The sequence below is a fragment of the Amphichorda felina genome, assembly GCF_050947745.1.
Source record: "Amphichorda felina strain 45539 chromosome Unknown scaffold_4, whole genome shotgun sequence".
Classification (NCBI taxonomy): Eukaryota; Fungi; Ascomycota; class Sordariomycetes; order Hypocreales; family Bionectriaceae; genus Amphichorda; species Amphichorda felina.
The window spans coordinates 1,644,035-1,660,592 of NW_028145046.1; the positions used below are offsets into that span (position 1 = coordinate 1,644,035).

The 16,558-nt window shown below is 55.1% G+C and overlaps 5 protein-coding genes across 5 annotated transcripts; 1 reads left to right on the top strand and 4 right to left on the bottom strand.

Moving 5' to 3' along the window:
• Positions 1–258: 258 nt before the first annotated feature.
• Positions 259–825, top strand: VMA7 (H(+)-transporting V1 sector ATPase subunit F; the record flags this gene model as incomplete). The annotated part of the gene is made up of 3 exons (XM_083193730.1): positions 259–315; positions 482–619; positions 685–825. The coding sequence occupies 3 exons, from the start codon at positions 259–261 to the stop codon at positions 823–825; spliced, it is 336 nt and encodes a 111-aa protein (XP_083050678.1).
• A 353-nt stretch (positions 826–1,178) lies between these two features.
• NPC2 (sterol transporter) lies at positions 1,179–1,832 on the bottom strand (the record flags this gene model as incomplete). Its single annotated transcript, XM_083193731.1, has 3 exons — positions 1,179–1,286; positions 1,337–1,553; positions 1,624–1,832. The coding sequence occupies 3 exons, from the start codon at positions 1,830–1,832 to the stop codon at positions 1,179–1,181; spliced, it is 534 nt and encodes a 177-aa protein (XP_083050679.1).
• A 7,479-nt stretch (positions 1,833–9,311) lies between these two features.
• On the bottom strand, positions 9,312–10,779 carry ALG7 (UDP-N-acetylglucosamine--dolichyl-phosphate N-acetylglucosaminephosphotransferase; the record flags this gene model as incomplete). The annotated part of the gene is made up of 2 exons (XM_083193732.1): positions 9,312–10,292; positions 10,354–10,779. 2 exons carry the CDS (start codon positions 10,777–10,779, stop codon positions 9,312–9,314), a joined length of 1,407 nt encoding a protein of 468 aa, XP_083050680.1.
• Positions 10,780–11,522: 743 nt separating this feature from the next.
• ACO1O0_004293 (transglutaminase domain-containing protein) lies at positions 11,523–13,628 on the bottom strand (the record flags this gene model as incomplete). The annotated part of the gene is made up of 1 exon (XM_083193733.1): positions 11,523–13,628. The coding sequence occupies one exon, from the start codon at positions 13,626–13,628 to the stop codon at positions 11,523–11,525; it is 2,106 nt and encodes a 701-aa protein (XP_083050681.1).
• An 812-nt stretch (positions 13,629–14,440) lies between these two features.
• ACO1O0_004294 (glycoside hydrolase superfamily) lies at positions 14,441–15,718 on the bottom strand (the record flags this gene model as incomplete). Its single annotated transcript, XM_083193734.1, has 1 exon — positions 14,441–15,718. The coding sequence occupies one exon, from the start codon at positions 15,716–15,718 to the stop codon at positions 14,441–14,443; it is 1,278 nt and encodes a 425-aa protein (XP_083050682.1).
• Between the last annotated feature and the right edge of the window lie 840 nt (positions 15,719–16,558).

Consider the following 16,558-nt stretch of genomic DNA (forward strand, 5'->3'; position numbering starts at 1 on the left):
GAAAGTTTGAAAGTATCGGGGTTGTTTACTTTGTGGAAATTTCCTTAGCACCAAGGCAACGAAGAGACAGATGGGAGCTGGAGCTCTTTGTTCCCACAGTGGCACAGCTACCTACAGGGGACTCCACTACGCGGGGCACCTGTGGGTGGGCGCTGGCGCATCGACCTGACACGGCAGCCGCCTGACAATTGGACCGACCACCTCGAACCTCCTCCATCCCCATCCTCCAGGTCATCCTCCGCCCCTACATACACTAAGATGGCCTCCCAAGCCGATTTCAAGAACCGCCAGTTTTTGGCCGTCATCGGCGACGAGGTGAGGATTTGCCGTTCCCCAGGCATCGCGCCTGCAACTGTCGTCAGCCCCCCAAGTTCGCTGACGTAGGTGTAGGATTCGGTGACGGGACTGCTCCTCGCAGGCATTGGTGTGAGTATCGCCCTAGTAGCGCGGCACGGGGATCTTAGCTTACGAGCTCATCTAGCATGTCACGCCCGGCGCCGACGCCGAGAAGAACTTCCTGGTCGTCGACAGCAAGACGGAGACGTCCGCCATCGAGTCGGCGTTCGAGCGCTTCACTGAGCAGAGGAAGGATATCGGCATTGTCTTGATCAACCAGCACGTCAGTTACTCCTGCCAGCAAAACCTTTGATAGTGTAGTTCGTTCTAACTCTATCCTCTATACAGGTCGCTGAGAGAATACGGCACCGCATCGACACATACACCGCCGCTTTCCCTGCCGTGCTGGAAATCCCGAGCAAAGACCACCCCTACGACCCTGAAAAGGACAGTGTGTTGCGACGTGTGCGCCGACTATTTGGAGAGTAGGAGAAATATATCCAGCGTGTATTTACGGGGGAGGAGCGATGTCAACCCTTGCCATGGAATGCCCACAAAGGATACGGATTGGTTTCGGTAGTTTGAGGAGTGCTATGAACGACCTGATGTCTATTGCCCCAGTGTATAAACTAGCATAGAGAAACAAAGTGCCTAACACCTCGCAGTCACGGCTACGTACGCTCTACCAATTCTCGCCGTCCTCTCAAATGTGATTTGAAATGAGTGCAAGAAAACCCGCTTTGAAGAGACATGCATGCATAATCAGATAACCCCAACGGGAGACCGAGTTGAAAATAAACCCAACCACTCAATAAGCCGAGTAGGAAAGACAGCCTGAACCGTTACAATTCGTTGAAGAACGAGTCACGGGAGAAGGTGACTGTGGCAGTCAGACAGGTAATTTTCTCGTCGTCGGCAGAGTAGACGTCGGCCAGGACGGTGTATGTGCCCTAAAACAAGGTCAGCATGACATCTCAACACGTTCCGGGTGGTAACAAACCGGGGGGATCTCCGCAGGCAGGTCGACTTTCTTCGTAATCTCCATCTCGCCGGGCTCAAGAGGGCATTTGAGATCAACGTTACCAATCTGCTCGCACAGATCGGCCGTGGTACTAATGAGTCGAATCAGACCGTACTTGACCGTGAGCTTGACGTATGCGCCTTGTGTAATCTCCTCCTTAATGTCTCCCTTCGCCTTGATGACCAGCTGCTTACCACTGTCGACGAGTTAGTAGCATGTTCCGTGTTGTCAGTGTGATCCCCGGGCCGGGGAGGGTCTCGACGTACGCCTTGGGCGGGTTGGGTAGAAGGTCAACACTGGTGATATCGATGAGATCATTGTCGTGTTTTCCAGGGCAGAGCTCGAGCGGAGAGTCTCCGGGGACCTTCAAATCTTCATTGGGGACGACATCGGGGGCCTTGCCGTTGAAGACGCTCAAGGCGGCGGCCGGCACCAGGGCGGCGCTGAGGCACACGGCAACGGCTGAGAACCTCATCTCTGGCGGGGATGCAACTTGGTGGTCGGTTTCGTATCTAGGTATGCGATGAGGTTGGCGATATTCGATGGCGGTCAAGATGAGAAGGCGGCGAGGTCCAGAGTCGACGTCCGTGAGCGGGATGCTGGGGAGACGGTGGCTTGGGTGTGGTTGGGTGCGTCTGCTGCGTCATGGGACCATGACTCCACACTGATTGGACATGCGGTCCAGGGTGCTTCTTGTCCACACCCCACCCAAAAGGCTCCAGCCGTGCCTCAGCAGTGGGGTACATAGGTAAGTGCGAACAGCAGCAGAGAGATAAGCCAGCTAGGTATGAAGCTGGATGCTGCAAAATTCATTCCTCCCATGGACTGAAGTCTCATCATGGCGGTGAGGCAAGATCAACGACACTCCCAAGGTATATCTTGGAGGCCTATTCCCGGCTCCAGACAGGCATCCGCGCGTCCTCATTATGGAGAGTGAAGAATGTCAGCATAGCGGCGAGACCCGCCTTGGACGAGTGCAGATCCATATCCAGCGAGAGCTAAATTACAAGACGACAAATATATGTATGCTACACGTACGCACTGGAACAATTGACTGTAGCAGGTTTGCTGTATCAGAATCTTCAACTATAAAGGAGAATCGCAGCTAGACAGATACAGGGAGAGAGAAACCATACGACCCGTATGACATCTTGCCGGGTACTAGTAACGAATCCGTGTTTTGACCCTTTATGGGCAATACTGCCAAGGAATAAATCTGACACTTTAGGCTAAGTCTGGCTGATTCAGCGTAGTTCATCGACTAGTTGCCGTACGTGACTGATTTTGTCTATGTCGTACCTCCATCTACTAGTATCCGTGACATGCACCTACCAGGACTCGGTACCGCCTTGTGGATTTCAACAATGACTGCTTAGTCTACATCTAATTTCAGATACCTAACGGTCTTCTCTCATAGAAAATTGTTCCTCACTTCGCTACGCCCTTTCAACCCAAGGGTAGACCTCCTATCTGTAGAATAAGACTTCATAGTAAGATAAATTCAGGGAGCGTCCCTTGGAATAGTGCAGTCAAGGTCATAGAGATCAGTGGTCAATTTTGCCTTTGGATATTACGGCCAACGCGTAGGGTGAATACCGTACTCGTGGGCATTGGAGTTGGAGTCGCCTACGGGGCTCGTTTCCAGAACGCTCCTAACTTTGCGATTCAGATCTCGCATTGGCATTGTGGGGGGTGACTAAAGGCACCCTAGGCAAGAGCTCAGATGCTCAGCAGACCATATTAAATAAGCCGATGCTGAGAGCAAATGAGAATAGTTCTAGAAGATTAAATATTGCTTGAAACGATTCTTCTTAAGTATCTTCTTTCCTTACCCCTCTGCTTTAGACTTTGCCGCCACTTTTATAGCATCGAAGAGCTCGGCTTTTTCTTCTTGGAATGAACTCCTTTATTCTATACTCGATTCGATTCTTAAGGAACTGCGGTGTGGGTTAATGAACTTAGGTTGATCGAGTTATGGTGTTGGGTGAATAGTTCGGTTGAATGGCTTCCATGGTATTTAAGCGTCACATTTTTGTCCCATGTGGTTGCTACAAGTATTATGACGTTGGGTGTTGGGGTGGCATACTAGATACTTTAAATTATTAGCTATGCATGGTGTACTGGTGTGCCATGTGGCAATGCCTTAAGAGCGTTTAATACAGTATTAGTAGTAGGCTACATCGATTACTATCCCACTTGCTGCTACCTTACGAAGTACGAGTACTACTTAGTGTAGTACTCACGAGGTGTAGGGTACCCGAACCATCGTCAACGGTACAATGAGACGGGTGCGAGTCTAAAATTGTCAACGCAATGCCGCGGCCAATCGCGCATCACATCGAAACTGGCCCACATAATGTCCTCAAATAGGCGAATCAAATGCTCACACTTGAGTCGCGTCAGGGAGGGGCCCCACCTTGTGTGAGTCTTGCGCGCCACTCTGCCCAGTGTGTCACCTGCAGATGTTGACCTCGCACAGTATCCCCCCTCATTGATCGTTTTCGTCCGTGAACCACGGCACTTGCTGATGGGATTGTCGAACAATTGCTCAGAACGAATGCGATGATTCACGGTTGGTCTGACAATGACGGGCCTCACGCAACCGTTTGTGGCCGCTCAGGGATGCACACTGGTGGAAACGTGCTCCTAATCTTCGCACATTGCGACAGAACCTGTCGTCTCGTCTTGTTTAGGCGACCTGCAGAGTAGTACTGAGTACTAGGTATCATGCTACGAGCGCTACTGATACTTGTCTGGCAATACTACTTAACGTAGTTACAATGATGAGGAGAGTGCGATAAGGATGAGGCGTTGAACGGGAGACTCGGGAAGCCGTGTAACGATGGCTACGAGCACCAACAAGCGGAACCTATTCATGGGGTTTCGTTTTGTGAGTATCTGCACCGACAGCTTTGTGCTTGCTTGGAAGCCAGCCCAGTAGACAAGCTCGCTGGGAGCTTGCCTGAGCGGGTTGGTGGGTGGCCTGGGGCCTCAGTAAACTTTGGCTTAGATTGCCAGCTTGCCTCCTCTCTCGTCTGGGTTTTCTGGGGACTTTCCTTGGTGCTTTACGGAGCAGGCACTGTCATCCACCCCCAATTCACACCTCGGCTGGCTCCAGTTCAGATTCCCTCTCCCATGAGTGCTTCCTCTCTACCCATCTGTTTGGCACGCTCGGCGAGATCATTCATCACCCCTTTGACGATGACATCTCTCGCATACGATGTCATGGCTAGTAGGTATACTGGAAATGTCCTTTTACCTATCGTCACGACTCGACGTCGGCAGTCAACTCCCCGGTGACTGGCCGCACGCAGCAATCTCTGCGGCCTGCAACCCATCAGCCATCGCTCACTGACATCTCCCCCTCCCCCTCCTCATCCCAGGACGATTTCGTTTCGTTTCCGTCATCGACAAAAGCATCAGCGACCTTCCCACCCCGACGCTGCAGGCAGGCATCGCTGCCCGCCTGCAGGCTAACAGTTGTGGGATGCCTGAGGCATTCACTGTTTTGTCTTTCTGACGCACTAAGATTTTCACGGCCACCGCCATTCGCATTTGGGTTTAGCGCCAATGTCGCAGTTCTCAGCAAGACCACTGGCGGCGGGGCGAGTCGGGCGACTGGCGAGATGAGCGCCGCCCGTCACCAGCGACCAGCCTGGCCTCTGGCTGGCTGGGTTGGTTGGCCAGTTGGTACGTACCCTGCCTGGTGGCCTTCTGCCGTCTTTTGCTGAGGGCGCTGCTGCTGGCGTGCACATTGCGCTGCCCTCCAGTAGCACCCACCAGCACCAAGCCGCCCGCCAACCCAGTCATGGCACCCAGTGCAGGCAAGTTCAGCTTTCTCGCCGTCGCTCTTTCCCCATCCACCCTCCTCTTCCTCCCCATCCTTCGCTCCTCTCTTCTCGTCCACTTCCACGATCATCTTCACTTCTCCCGACAGCTCCTACCTGGGCGCCCTTCGAGTCTCCTTCACTTGCCTGCATTGCGACTTGACAATCCCTCGCCTTCCCTTCAATCCCCTTTTCCCTTTGTCACTCCCGCCGCGCATTCGCCCCTCCAAACCTCCTTGGGTCTCGTCCTAAGTCCCAAAGCGATCACGAACGAAATTTGCGAAAACACGAGTCCCCCAACCGTGCGCTCCCAACATCCCCGACGCGTGTCAAAGTGTCCGAGCTGGGATTCTGACTTGTTATAAGACACAATAGTCAAGTTTTTTTACACCGTCACCTCGCCGCTCGACCTCTACCCTTTCGGCCTCGACTCGTCGACTCTCGTGCCACACACTCACCCGTCGCGATACCCGCCTTGAGGCACGCCGTCCTGCTTGTCTATATGCATGACGCTTTCAGCGGCAGCCAATCTTCGATCCGCTTTCTTTCGGTCACATTGGCGCGCGTTGCTGTAGGCGCCGTCATGCCCTCAATAGCGCGTCGATAAACATTTCACACCACCAAACAACCGTCCCAGAGGTGGCGACGCCCCTTCAGATTATGACAGAGAGACCGAACACGCTGTCTCCGCAATACTCGATTCCCAGTCAGACCATCCCGACCCTTCCCCCAGGCCCAGCCGCTAAGGATGAAGTGGCCCACAAGGTTGAGACGGTAGAAGAAGAGCCTTACACGATCAAGTGTATCTGTGGGTTCACTGATGATGACGGGAATACGATCTATTGCGAGACATGCGATACGTGGCAGCACATCGAGTGTTTCTACCCTAATAATAGGGAGGAAGCTATTCGCGAGGATTTCGCCCACTCCTGCGCGGAGTGCAAACCGCGACCCCTCAACAAGGAGCAGGCCATTGAACGAGCGCTGCAGCTGAGAAATGGCCCTTCGTTAAAAGAACCCTCGGAAAAGAAGCCGAAGCGACCACCCTCAAAGAGCCACAAAAAGAAACCAAAACTCAACGAAGGTCAAGTCAATGGCCTCAACGACAATGGCGATCTTGCTCCGCCGTCCAAGAAACCCAAGTCTACACATCGACCCTCACAATCCGTCAGCTCTCAATCCGCCAAACGAAGTCCCTCCTACTCAAACTCTCGATCAAATCCAGCACATCCCCCGAGTCCTGCCACCAGCCCTCCTGATCTTCCCGACGACTTTCAAATACACCACTACTCGGCGGGATTTTACGCCCTATATAATGACCACGATGTACCCGACACACAGAATAACCCATTTGCCAATCTTGCCATTCCTACTGCCTTGTCCCGGTGGCTTCGCGAGCCAGAGACGATGAAGCAGGAAGTGGGGCGCACGTACTCAGACGTTTTCCAGACTGCGCCGCCCAATGCTGAGGTAAAGAAGCCGAAGCTTGAGGTGCAGGACGCGATCCGTACTGTTGAATCGGGGACGACCCTTCGATGGCGGTCTCTCAAGTCTACGCAGCCTGTTGCGAAAGATGTGCAACTCATCGAATTGAACGGCGAAATTGGGTTTCAGAAGGACTACTGCTCAAACGCCGACAATCTTTGGGCTGATCTTTCCTCACCTCTCCCATTCGTCTTCTTCCACCCAGTTCTTCCTCTTTACATTGACACAAGGAAAGAAGGCTCTCTGGCTCGTTATGTGCGACGGAGCTGCAAACCGAATGCCCAACTAGATACATATCTCTCTGAGGGACCCGAATATCACTTTTGGCTGGTGAGCGACCGTTATATTGCTGCCAATGAGCAAATAACATTGCCTTGGGACTTTCGGTTAGAGAAGAGTGTGGGCCCTCGGTGGCTCCATCTCCTCGGGCTGAGCGACGACGATGCTCCGAATCACGATGAACCGGAAATGGATGAGACGGAGTATTTGGCCATTTCCAACTGGATCGATCGGATATTATCTGAGTACGGAGGGTGTGCTTGCGACCTGGAAAATAACTGCGCCTTTGCGCGGTTCCATCGCCATTACCTGCATGGAAAGAGTCAAGTACGGCTGAATGGAAACAAGAAGAAACAGCGCAAACCTCGAGTGCACGCTGTCTCACCGACGAGTACCGGGCATGTCAGCCGGGCCGCTAGTGAAGGCCATGGTGAGGATGGCCATGATCATGATGGGAGGTCGCAAACCGGATCATCTCGCAGCAAGCCGTCGAGTAGGGACCCGACTCCTCTGCGACAAGGCTCCTTCGATCAACTAGGTATACTCACAGAACCTACTGATCGTGATAAGCGAAAGGTGGCAATGGTGGAGGATTCGTTTCGCCGCATGGAACAGCAACAGCCACCGCGGAAGAAGAAACGTGCCTCTGACGGGACGACGAGTTCATCGAAGTCGAAACAACGCAACGGCTCTGCATCTCATGGGAACTATGTTGACGCTGGGACCGGTGGGAGTAAATCGGCATCACCCACGTCAGCTCAATCACCAAGCTTTCCCAATCCCTCTAAGGCTTCTTCAAGGCGACAATCAATGGCCAACCGCTCACGGCAGCCCTCGGCAAACCCTCGCCCCGTATACTGCGACGCCGCTGTGCAAACGGATCCCGTGGAAGGCGAGTGGTTTAGCAGCCCGACGACTCCTACTCGACCTAGGAAGAGGGTAATTTCGTTGGCAAAGCGGCTGCTCGACACCCGCCAGAGATTGCGTGCAGATGAGGAGAGGCGAAAACGACATCCACTCACGCCCCGGACTTCGTTAGGCTCGGGAATGGAGATTGACTCTCCACCTGAATTAAAGGCTGCGGCTTCGGGCGAACACGTTGACTCCAAGTTGCTGACAGCCTCTCAGCCGGATGATGTTCACATGCCAGATGCTCCAGGAGACGCAGGTGTAAATGGAACGGACGGTCCCACGATCGATTCGGAAAAAGCAAAGACGCCAGATCTTCGCGTGCAAATGCCACCAGTCCCGGCTTTCGACCATTCTGGATCGACACATTCGAACGCTACAACGCCGTTATCGGCGACAAGCTCCGTTGGCCAGTCTCCATTCTCTACCTCGAACCTCCCGACGCCTTTCGGCCCGCCGGCTGTCAATGGCATCGTAACACAACCCTCCCCAGCCAAGAAGAAACTGAGCCTTAGCGATTATACGAAACGATCGATGAATAAGGCAGCGGGGAAGGTATCAGGAGGGTCGGCAGTGCTCAAGCCGACTCTTCTTAGCCCTGAGGAGAGTAAGGCGGACATTACTCTGGAGCCTCAAACTCCTGTCAAGACCGAGGATGGCGTTGTCCCTTCGACCCCAGCTTTGAATGGACATGCATAACACCGAGCCAGTCGCTTGTTCCTCACATGCATGGTAATGGATGAAGGGAGGTTTTTTTTTTTTTTTTGCCTCAAATGGTGTTCTCATCGCCGATGGTTGGCATGGCGAGTTTGTGAGACTTGGAGTTGAGGTGCGGCATGAAAACGACTGGCATGTCGAATGGAAATTATAGGTTACCAAACGGCGTTTGCGCAGGGGCAAGTGGAAGGAAAGCAGTTGGCGCTGGGGGAATATTCTTTTTACGTTATGGATTCTGAGGGGCCAATTCACCCCTCTCTTCAACTGGATTGCTCTTATTTGTATGGCCTTTAGTGTCAGCCGGGCCTCTGAGCGTGGACGATGGAGAACCCCTGAGCATTGGGACTGAGTCATGATGGGTACAAATCCCCCTGTATTTATATATCACGGTCAGGACCATTTGGGGGATGATTCTGGTATGATTAAGAAGAGACGGTACATTCCCCATGGGCATATGTTGATACATTTTACACAAATTATTTGCCTGCCTTGTGGCGCATTCGAATGTTCAGCAGAACTAGGCCTTCGCGCACTTGTAAGTTGCAGTATCCGGGTATCCCTTGTAGGAATACTTGTACGCCTTATAGGTGGTGCATACATATCTCTCGAGATTTCCACCAGCATACTCCCTCTCGCTCAGGTAATAACTATGCATAAGACATAGTCTAGCGTGTTGTTGTGCTGCCTGTCGTTGATTCCCAGTGCGGCGAGGATACTCGTCATCGAAGCCGCAACTCTTATGAATGGGCAATCCCCCAGTTGTCTTCCTTAAAGACCAAAAGGGCGAGCTTGTGGCGGGCAAAGAGACCAAACAGGCCGATGACGAGCTGGAGCATGGTGACCTCCCAGGCGAGGCGGTTCTCGCGGAGGGGCCCGCGCCAGACGAGCCAGAGGTTGAGGAGGGTGAAGTTGGACGTCTCGGTGAATGTGCCGTCCTTGGGGTCGAGGGTGACCTTGAGGAGGCGGAGGCGGGCGAGGAGGCGGAGCAGGTGGGCGGCGAGGGGCTGGGGTTGGCGGTCGGGGGACCAGGGGGTGACGGAGGGCTCGAGGAGGCCGGTGCGGGCGTTGAAGCGTGGGAGGCGGTGGCGTGGGCAGGGGACGAGGCCGAAGATCTGGGGCACGGAGTAGAGGAAGTTGAAGATCTGGGGGACGAGGAGGAGGCCCAGGGTCTTGGAGAAGTGGCCGAGGATTCCGACGACGGCAAAGACCATGCCGGAGAAGTAGCAGTAGGTGTCGCCGACAAAGACACGGGCAGGGTACCAGTTGTGGTGGAGGAGGGCGGCCGAGACACCGATCCAGGGGAGGAGGAGGTAGAGTGAGAAGAGGTGGGAGTCGGTGGCCGGGTGAGGGTAGGGGGTGAAGAGGTAGAGGCAGTCGTTGAAGGCCAGGAGGATGGCGATAACGAGGCATTGGGAGACTTCGATGCCGTTAATGCCAGCGAGCATGTTGATGCTCTGGGGGCAGAACATGGCCACGCAGGCCATGTAGAGGTAGTAGAGGACGCCTAGGTCGAAGAGCTCGCCGAGGTAGGGCTGGAGCTGGAGGGGGATGACAATGCTGGTGACACCGAAATCGACAAAGTAGATGACCAGGAGGGGGATGGAGGCAAGGCCAGGGATCCACCACTTGTGCCGCCAGCGGATGTCGAACAGGTCGTCGCCAATGCCTAGGAGGGCGATGGTCTGGAGGGAGATGATGGCGCTGAGATACGAAGCGAGCTATAGGCGTACCTTGTTAATGGGGTGATTGCGAACGATTGAGTATTTGGGAGAAAATTACTTTGCCATGGGGGAAACGGTGGAGGAAGCGCCCTTGGTTGACGTGCTCGATATGGAGGACGACGTCGCGGTTCCCGCCGCCGCTGGTGGCAGCCACAATGTCCTTATAGAAGGGGAAAGGAATGAAGACGATGACAGTGAGGAGGTAGACGGCAGCGCAGACGGCACCCATGCACTCGGGCAGCAACGGCCGGGAGGGCTTGCTCATGTCGCGGCCGCTGAAGCCGGCAGTGACAAAGCGCGGGCCCAGCCAGCGGATCATGGCGTAGCACAGGGCGAAGGCGAGCAGGGAGAGGGCGAGCGAGGCAATGAGGGGCTCGCCATCGCCGTGGAAGGTGTTTGCGATGACGGCAAGCGACGCGCCGGAGAGAGTGAGTAGACCAATGGTCTCGGAGCTTGAGAGCGTGGTCTGCATCGCGGCCGTCATGATGGGCGTTAGTGGGCGTTAGTAGGTCGGGTTCCGTGAGGAAAGGGGGAGCTATTGGGAGGGCGATTGAGGACGGCGCATGGTGAGAAATTGGATGGTGAGGGACCCTGGGGTTGCACGGCACGTGAGCGTGCGAAGCGAGGTTGTCGTCGTCGTCGTCGGATCGTGGAACTTGACAGTGTAATGAGGAAAAAGTGATGGACTGATGGATGGACTTGGGACTGACACGCTGTCGTCATTGGCGCTGCACGTGTGTCGATTGGCGATTGTCTCCAGCTGGCCGTTTACGGATAGAGTCCTGGGTCCACTTCACTCCTCTCGCCGTTTTCTCAGCTCCGATTCTTGGCATCATGCCAACAGCCATGACATCCCATAGGTAATCGAAATATCTAGAATTTATGTCACGTTCAATAACGGCTAGCGGACTCGCCTCTAAAGGGGTGGGAGACTGACGGAAATCGTCAGCGAGATAGACGATGTCAACCAGCCCCCTGCCCTGCCAGCAACTGCGAGTGTCACTTGTCGTTCATGAAGCAGCGCACGAGCAATAGCGGTACAGGTCTTGTCTCTTATTCTGTAAAAAATTATAGCTTGGTATATTAGCGTATCCCATTCCAATCCTGGTGCGTACTTCGTATATGTCTATCTAACTAAATCTGTTTCGTAGACTGCCCATCCCACAAAAACATATCACATCATGCTTCCAACGCTCAGTGCCTTGCGCTATAGATCCCGCCATGTTCTCAGACAAGCTCCCACCGCATGACATAGCCCCAGCTCATCCCAACCCTGCCCTTCTGGGACAGATATTCCCGCGCCGATATGCCCCGTGCGTCCTGCCCGTCCACTTTCGTGACCTGCGCCACCTGTACCGCCTGCCCTGGCGCACCCAGATCTCTGGCGCGGACATCAATCCAGTGCCAGTACCCGTCTGTCTCCATGGGCACCATCTCGTCCTTGCGCCCATCAACGCCGTGGAGGCTGAGCAGCAGCAGCGGCGGTGCGCCCTTGCCGTGAATATCCGACCGCCAGTGCTCGCACACCTTGGAGAACTGGAACCGAACAATCTCTCCGCTATGCACGGGGATATTTTTCAGCTTGGGCTCGATGCTGCTCTTGAGGATACCCTCGTCCTGGACATTGGAGTACGTAATAGGTGGCTCGCCGTTCACTGGCCCAATAAAATATTCCTCCCACGAGACAACTCGCCCGTCGTCGCGGAACTGGTGCTGCGTGTCCTTGGGGAAATGCGACAGGCCAAACTGTTCGTTGGTCCTCGTAAACTCCCAGGGGGAGAACTGCGCCTTGTACTCATTGGTCGAGGTATCCAGGTGACCGGCACCCCAGCAGGCGTCAAGCAGCTTCCACCGGCCGCCGTCGATTCTGACGGCGTTCCATGCATGCCCATCCGGCTTGGGCGGCGGAGGGCGCTCTCCCTGTTTCAACGGGGTGTAGCCAAAACCCTTGCCGTGGCCTACAACCGTGACGCACTCGAGCCCTGCTCTCTTCGCGATGGCTGTGTACGTATCGGCGTAGCCCGAACAGACGGCCTTGCCGCTGAATATTCTGTCCTCCACAGACAGGCGCTCGACGCACTTCCCGAAAAATCCGACCGTGTCGTAGGCAATATTGTAATGGAACCACGTGAATATGGCCCGAGCCTTGTCAGTGTACGAGGCGAACGGATCACATAGTCCACGTGCGAGATGTCCCACGGGGTCGTTCCGGGGAAGTGACTGCCTGGGGTACTGCATCGCGACGCCATCAGGCCCGCTCCAGTCTCGGCATGTCCAGCAATCCTCCCTCGCCTTTGCTATAACCCGGGTGTTGACAGCATCAATCTGCGAGGCGGACGGTCGGGATGCAATGGGAACTGGAGGAGGGGTTCTGGAATTCCTCGTCGCCGACGGCAGGGGCGGCGGTGTGTCTTCCTGTTGTTGTTCCTGAGCGAGAGGTTCGGATCTGACTTTGCCACCGCTGCTGAAGCCAGTGATATTCGCTGTCCTGAGAGCTGATCCTGGCTGCGGCGCCTGCTGCTGCCATTGATCATGCCGTCCCGGATCCTTGACCGTCAAAGCGGGTTGGGTTCTGTTGGTTGGTCTGGAAGGCAGCCGTGGGGGCTGGTTCAGGGTTTGGCTGTGTGCTGTCCCATTGACAATGGGAGCAGATTTCACCGAAGTCAGTGGTGGCTTCGACCTCACCACTGTGGCCCTGGTCGCCGTCTCTCTGGCGACAGCCTCCTCATGTGCCTTCGCATCCTTCTCTCTTCTGGTGGGCGGCAGTGGAGGTAGTGTCTCTGGGTTGTATGCGGGGGGAACTCTGCGTCCGTCAGACCCCTGGCTCGTCACCGATGAGATGGTGCGAGCCTGCGATAGAGTGGAACCCACCGACCTCTGGGAAACCTCAGAGGAGGTCGAGCCGCGTCTCTCCCTGTTGGTTGGCTGCGTGGAGGTCCTCCTGGGCAGGGTGGGGGGAGCCTGTGAAGACGCATTGCGGCTGGGCAGAGGCGGAGGAGCACTTCTCTCCTCCTGTGGGGTCTCGACCTGCGAGCCTTGGGTATCACGGCGAGGTAGCGGCGGTGGCGCGGGTTTCGAGCCGTTGGGTCGTTGCGGGAGGATTGGTACAGCGGGAGCTCTTGTCTGCGAGCTGTTGAGTTTAGGAACGGCACCGTTGGTGAACGGGGCAATCGGAGCCGTCTGGCTCCTCGTGCTGGCGGCGACTGGACGTCCGGGGGGCGGAGGAGGCGCTGGTTTACGGACTGCCTCAGAGCCGTTAAAGTTCTTCTGCTGGTTGAGGGCAGCAATGCGTTCCTTCAGCGTGGTGAATTGGGGCTCCTCGGTATCGGTCATGATGGCGCCAGCCTTGTTGTCTGGCTCGCGGCGGGTCGTGCACGGCAAGCACAATTCAAAGAGACAAGTTAAGTTGCTTTGGCACCGTCCAAAGCTACGTGGGTGTAAAGGCAGCCCACAGGAACAGTCTTACGCGGCCTCGAACGAATAAGTAAGGTTGGTGGGAGAGTTTATAGAGTGAACATGGCGGGGGGATATGAGGCAAGGTGCGGGTGGCTCAGAGATGTTAAGGCCAAGAAAGAGTGGCAAGGCAATATTATCCCATTATCGAAAATAACTGTTGGGTCTCGCAGACTATTCATAGCAGAAGGATCCAGTGGATGGATTGATCTCATGCTGGGTTCGAGGCGCAGCCCTGAAAGTGGAGCCCCGCATCTGCCTTGGGCCTTGGCATGGAACTTGTTGGTTGGAGGTTGGCGGGGAAGAATGGGATGATCCATGGCTGTAATTGCCTGGATGCTAGTCACAACCCCCTGAAGACACGCCCGCACGCTTGACCTAGGCGCTAAAGAGCAAAGATTAAGACAGTGTTAAGACAGGGCCCTATGACTACGCCGTCTATCCGTAGACTCGCAACTTACAAGCACACAGTACGGATATGCAGGTTATGGTATTCACGAGAAAGATACGGGGCTGTTTACAGATGATGGTGTGTATATTCGCGCCACATGGTGCATGATTACAACTCTATACAGCCAGAAACTCTATCCCAAGCCTGTCCACCTAAATCAAATCTAGAAGTCAGGCTATAAGCACAAAAGCCAACTCAACCAGTCAATATTGTCAAAAGATTCTGATGCATAGCCTCCTGCTTAGAAGAGAGCCAGCGCACCGCCAATGGCAGCGAGCATGCCAAAGGCGCTGATCTTCACAGAGTTGGCGGCACCCTCATCGTCGTCCTTGGTGGCGGGCTTCTCAGAACCAGCGCCATCCTGGGCAGGGGTCTCGTCGCTCTCGTCGCTCTCGTCGCTCTTGTCGCTCTCGTCGCTCTTATCGCCGTCAGAGCCGTCAGAGCCGTCAGAGGTAGGCTCGGAGGTGCTGCTAGACCCAGCGGTGGTCATGGTGGTGGCCTGCGAGCCGCTGGTCTTGGTAGGCTTAGCAACCTCGGCGGTGCTGGTAGAGTCGGGGGTGTCGAAGTGAGTGGGGCAGCTGAGATCAAAAAGGGGCTTGGTCGAGAGATTCTCGGTGATAGCGAACTTCATCTTGTTGGCCGAGTTCGAGTCACGGAGCGTGTACCAGAAGGTAGGGACCTTGTTGAAGAGCTTGCGGCAGCCGACCTCGTCCCAGTACTTCTTGGCGTTCTTGACGCTGGCCTCGGCCTCGTCCCAGTCAGGGCCGACGTAGGGCCAGCCAGTCTCGGTGACCCACACGGGCTTGTCGCCGGCGGCGTCGAGGGCGATCTGGTACGCGCGGTCGAAGAGGGAGCCAGCGTTCTGGATGTCGTTGCCCTTGTCGTTCTCGTAGTAGGGGTATTCGTGGACAGCAACGAAGTCAATGGCATCAATGACGGCCTTGTTGGTCGTGTTTTGCCAGGCATCCCAGGTGTCGGCGTGGCCGATGGGGATCTTGGCAAGGGCAGTGTCCTTGAAAGCCTTCTTCCAGTCGTCGATGAAGCCAACGATGGCGTCTGGCGAGTTGCCGGGACCAGACTTGTTCTTGATACCAGTGACGGAAACACGGTACAGATCCTCGCTGCCAATGTTGATACCAATGACAAGGTCAGTCAGCTTGCTGCCGTGCTGCTCCACGGCCTTCTTTAGGGCGCTGATCTCCTTGTCAATATTGTTGGTGCCCGAAGCCCAGACGCCGAGGAGCAGCTTCGTCTTGGTCTCAACGGCGGCCTCAAAAGCCTCGATGGGGTCGTCCTGCGAGTAGGCTTGGATGTTGGTGTACAGACGAGCTGCGTTGAACTTGCCGGGGGCACCCTGAAGGGCGGCGGCAGTCTCGAACTCGGCCACGAAATCCTCCTTGAACTTGGCAGAGTCATCGGCAAGCATGGCTCCGGTGTTGAAGCCCAGGTAGTTCTGGGGATCAAAGGCAGAGGCACTAGCGGCGAGAGCGCCGGCGGCGAGGGTCGTCGTAAAACGCATGTTGGTGTCGTTGTACTCGACGGTGCTAGAAAGAGCGTGGTTTGATGAACGAAGCAGATAACGAATGTGTAGAAATGTCTGTCGGGGACTGAATGAGTGACGGAGTGCAAAAGAGTGTAGCAGCCCGTTCGAACAATGAGGAGCAATAGGAAAACGTCGGGGATGACGGTGAGGTTGAGATAATGAAGGATTGGAATGTTCCACTGGAGCGAAATTGGTCGCTTCAGGAGGTGGCTCATCAGGTACAGGCGCATCGCAGTCACGTGAATGCCTGCGTGGCCCATGAGGTTTCAGAACAACGTTGTGGTGGTGGGCCGTGGACCAACCGGCACCGCCGGTGAACCTGTAGCGACCCAGGCTTAAGGGAGGCTTTGGAGTCAATGCTGCCCCCACTGGGCCAACTGGCATGGACTGGACTATTTTTAACACCATTGGCCCAAGACTCAAGCCACGGTGGCGGCGGGATTGCTGCCCTCCGTGCCTCTCGCTTTGACTGTTACTGCAAAGTAAATAGCACTGTACCTGTGCGTAGTACATGGAATGTTAGAACCACAAGACTCTAATGGTAATACGAATTTCGAATATATGGCGCTGTGCTCTTCAACAAGACAAGTACCGGAATGCCAAGCTCGGCTCAACATGCAGGCCCGGCATCGAGCTTGGATGCGCTGAGGCCTCGCCGCCTCATGTAGGCGGAGACTGAGGCTCATTCAATAATAATGCTATGGACGTGGGTGCAGAGTCTCGACAAAAGTTTTGTGGAGATGAGCAAGCAGGGCTTGTTTCAAAATGAAGCAGATTCGTGTTGTCACAATAAAAAAATACGAGCGACAGATATCA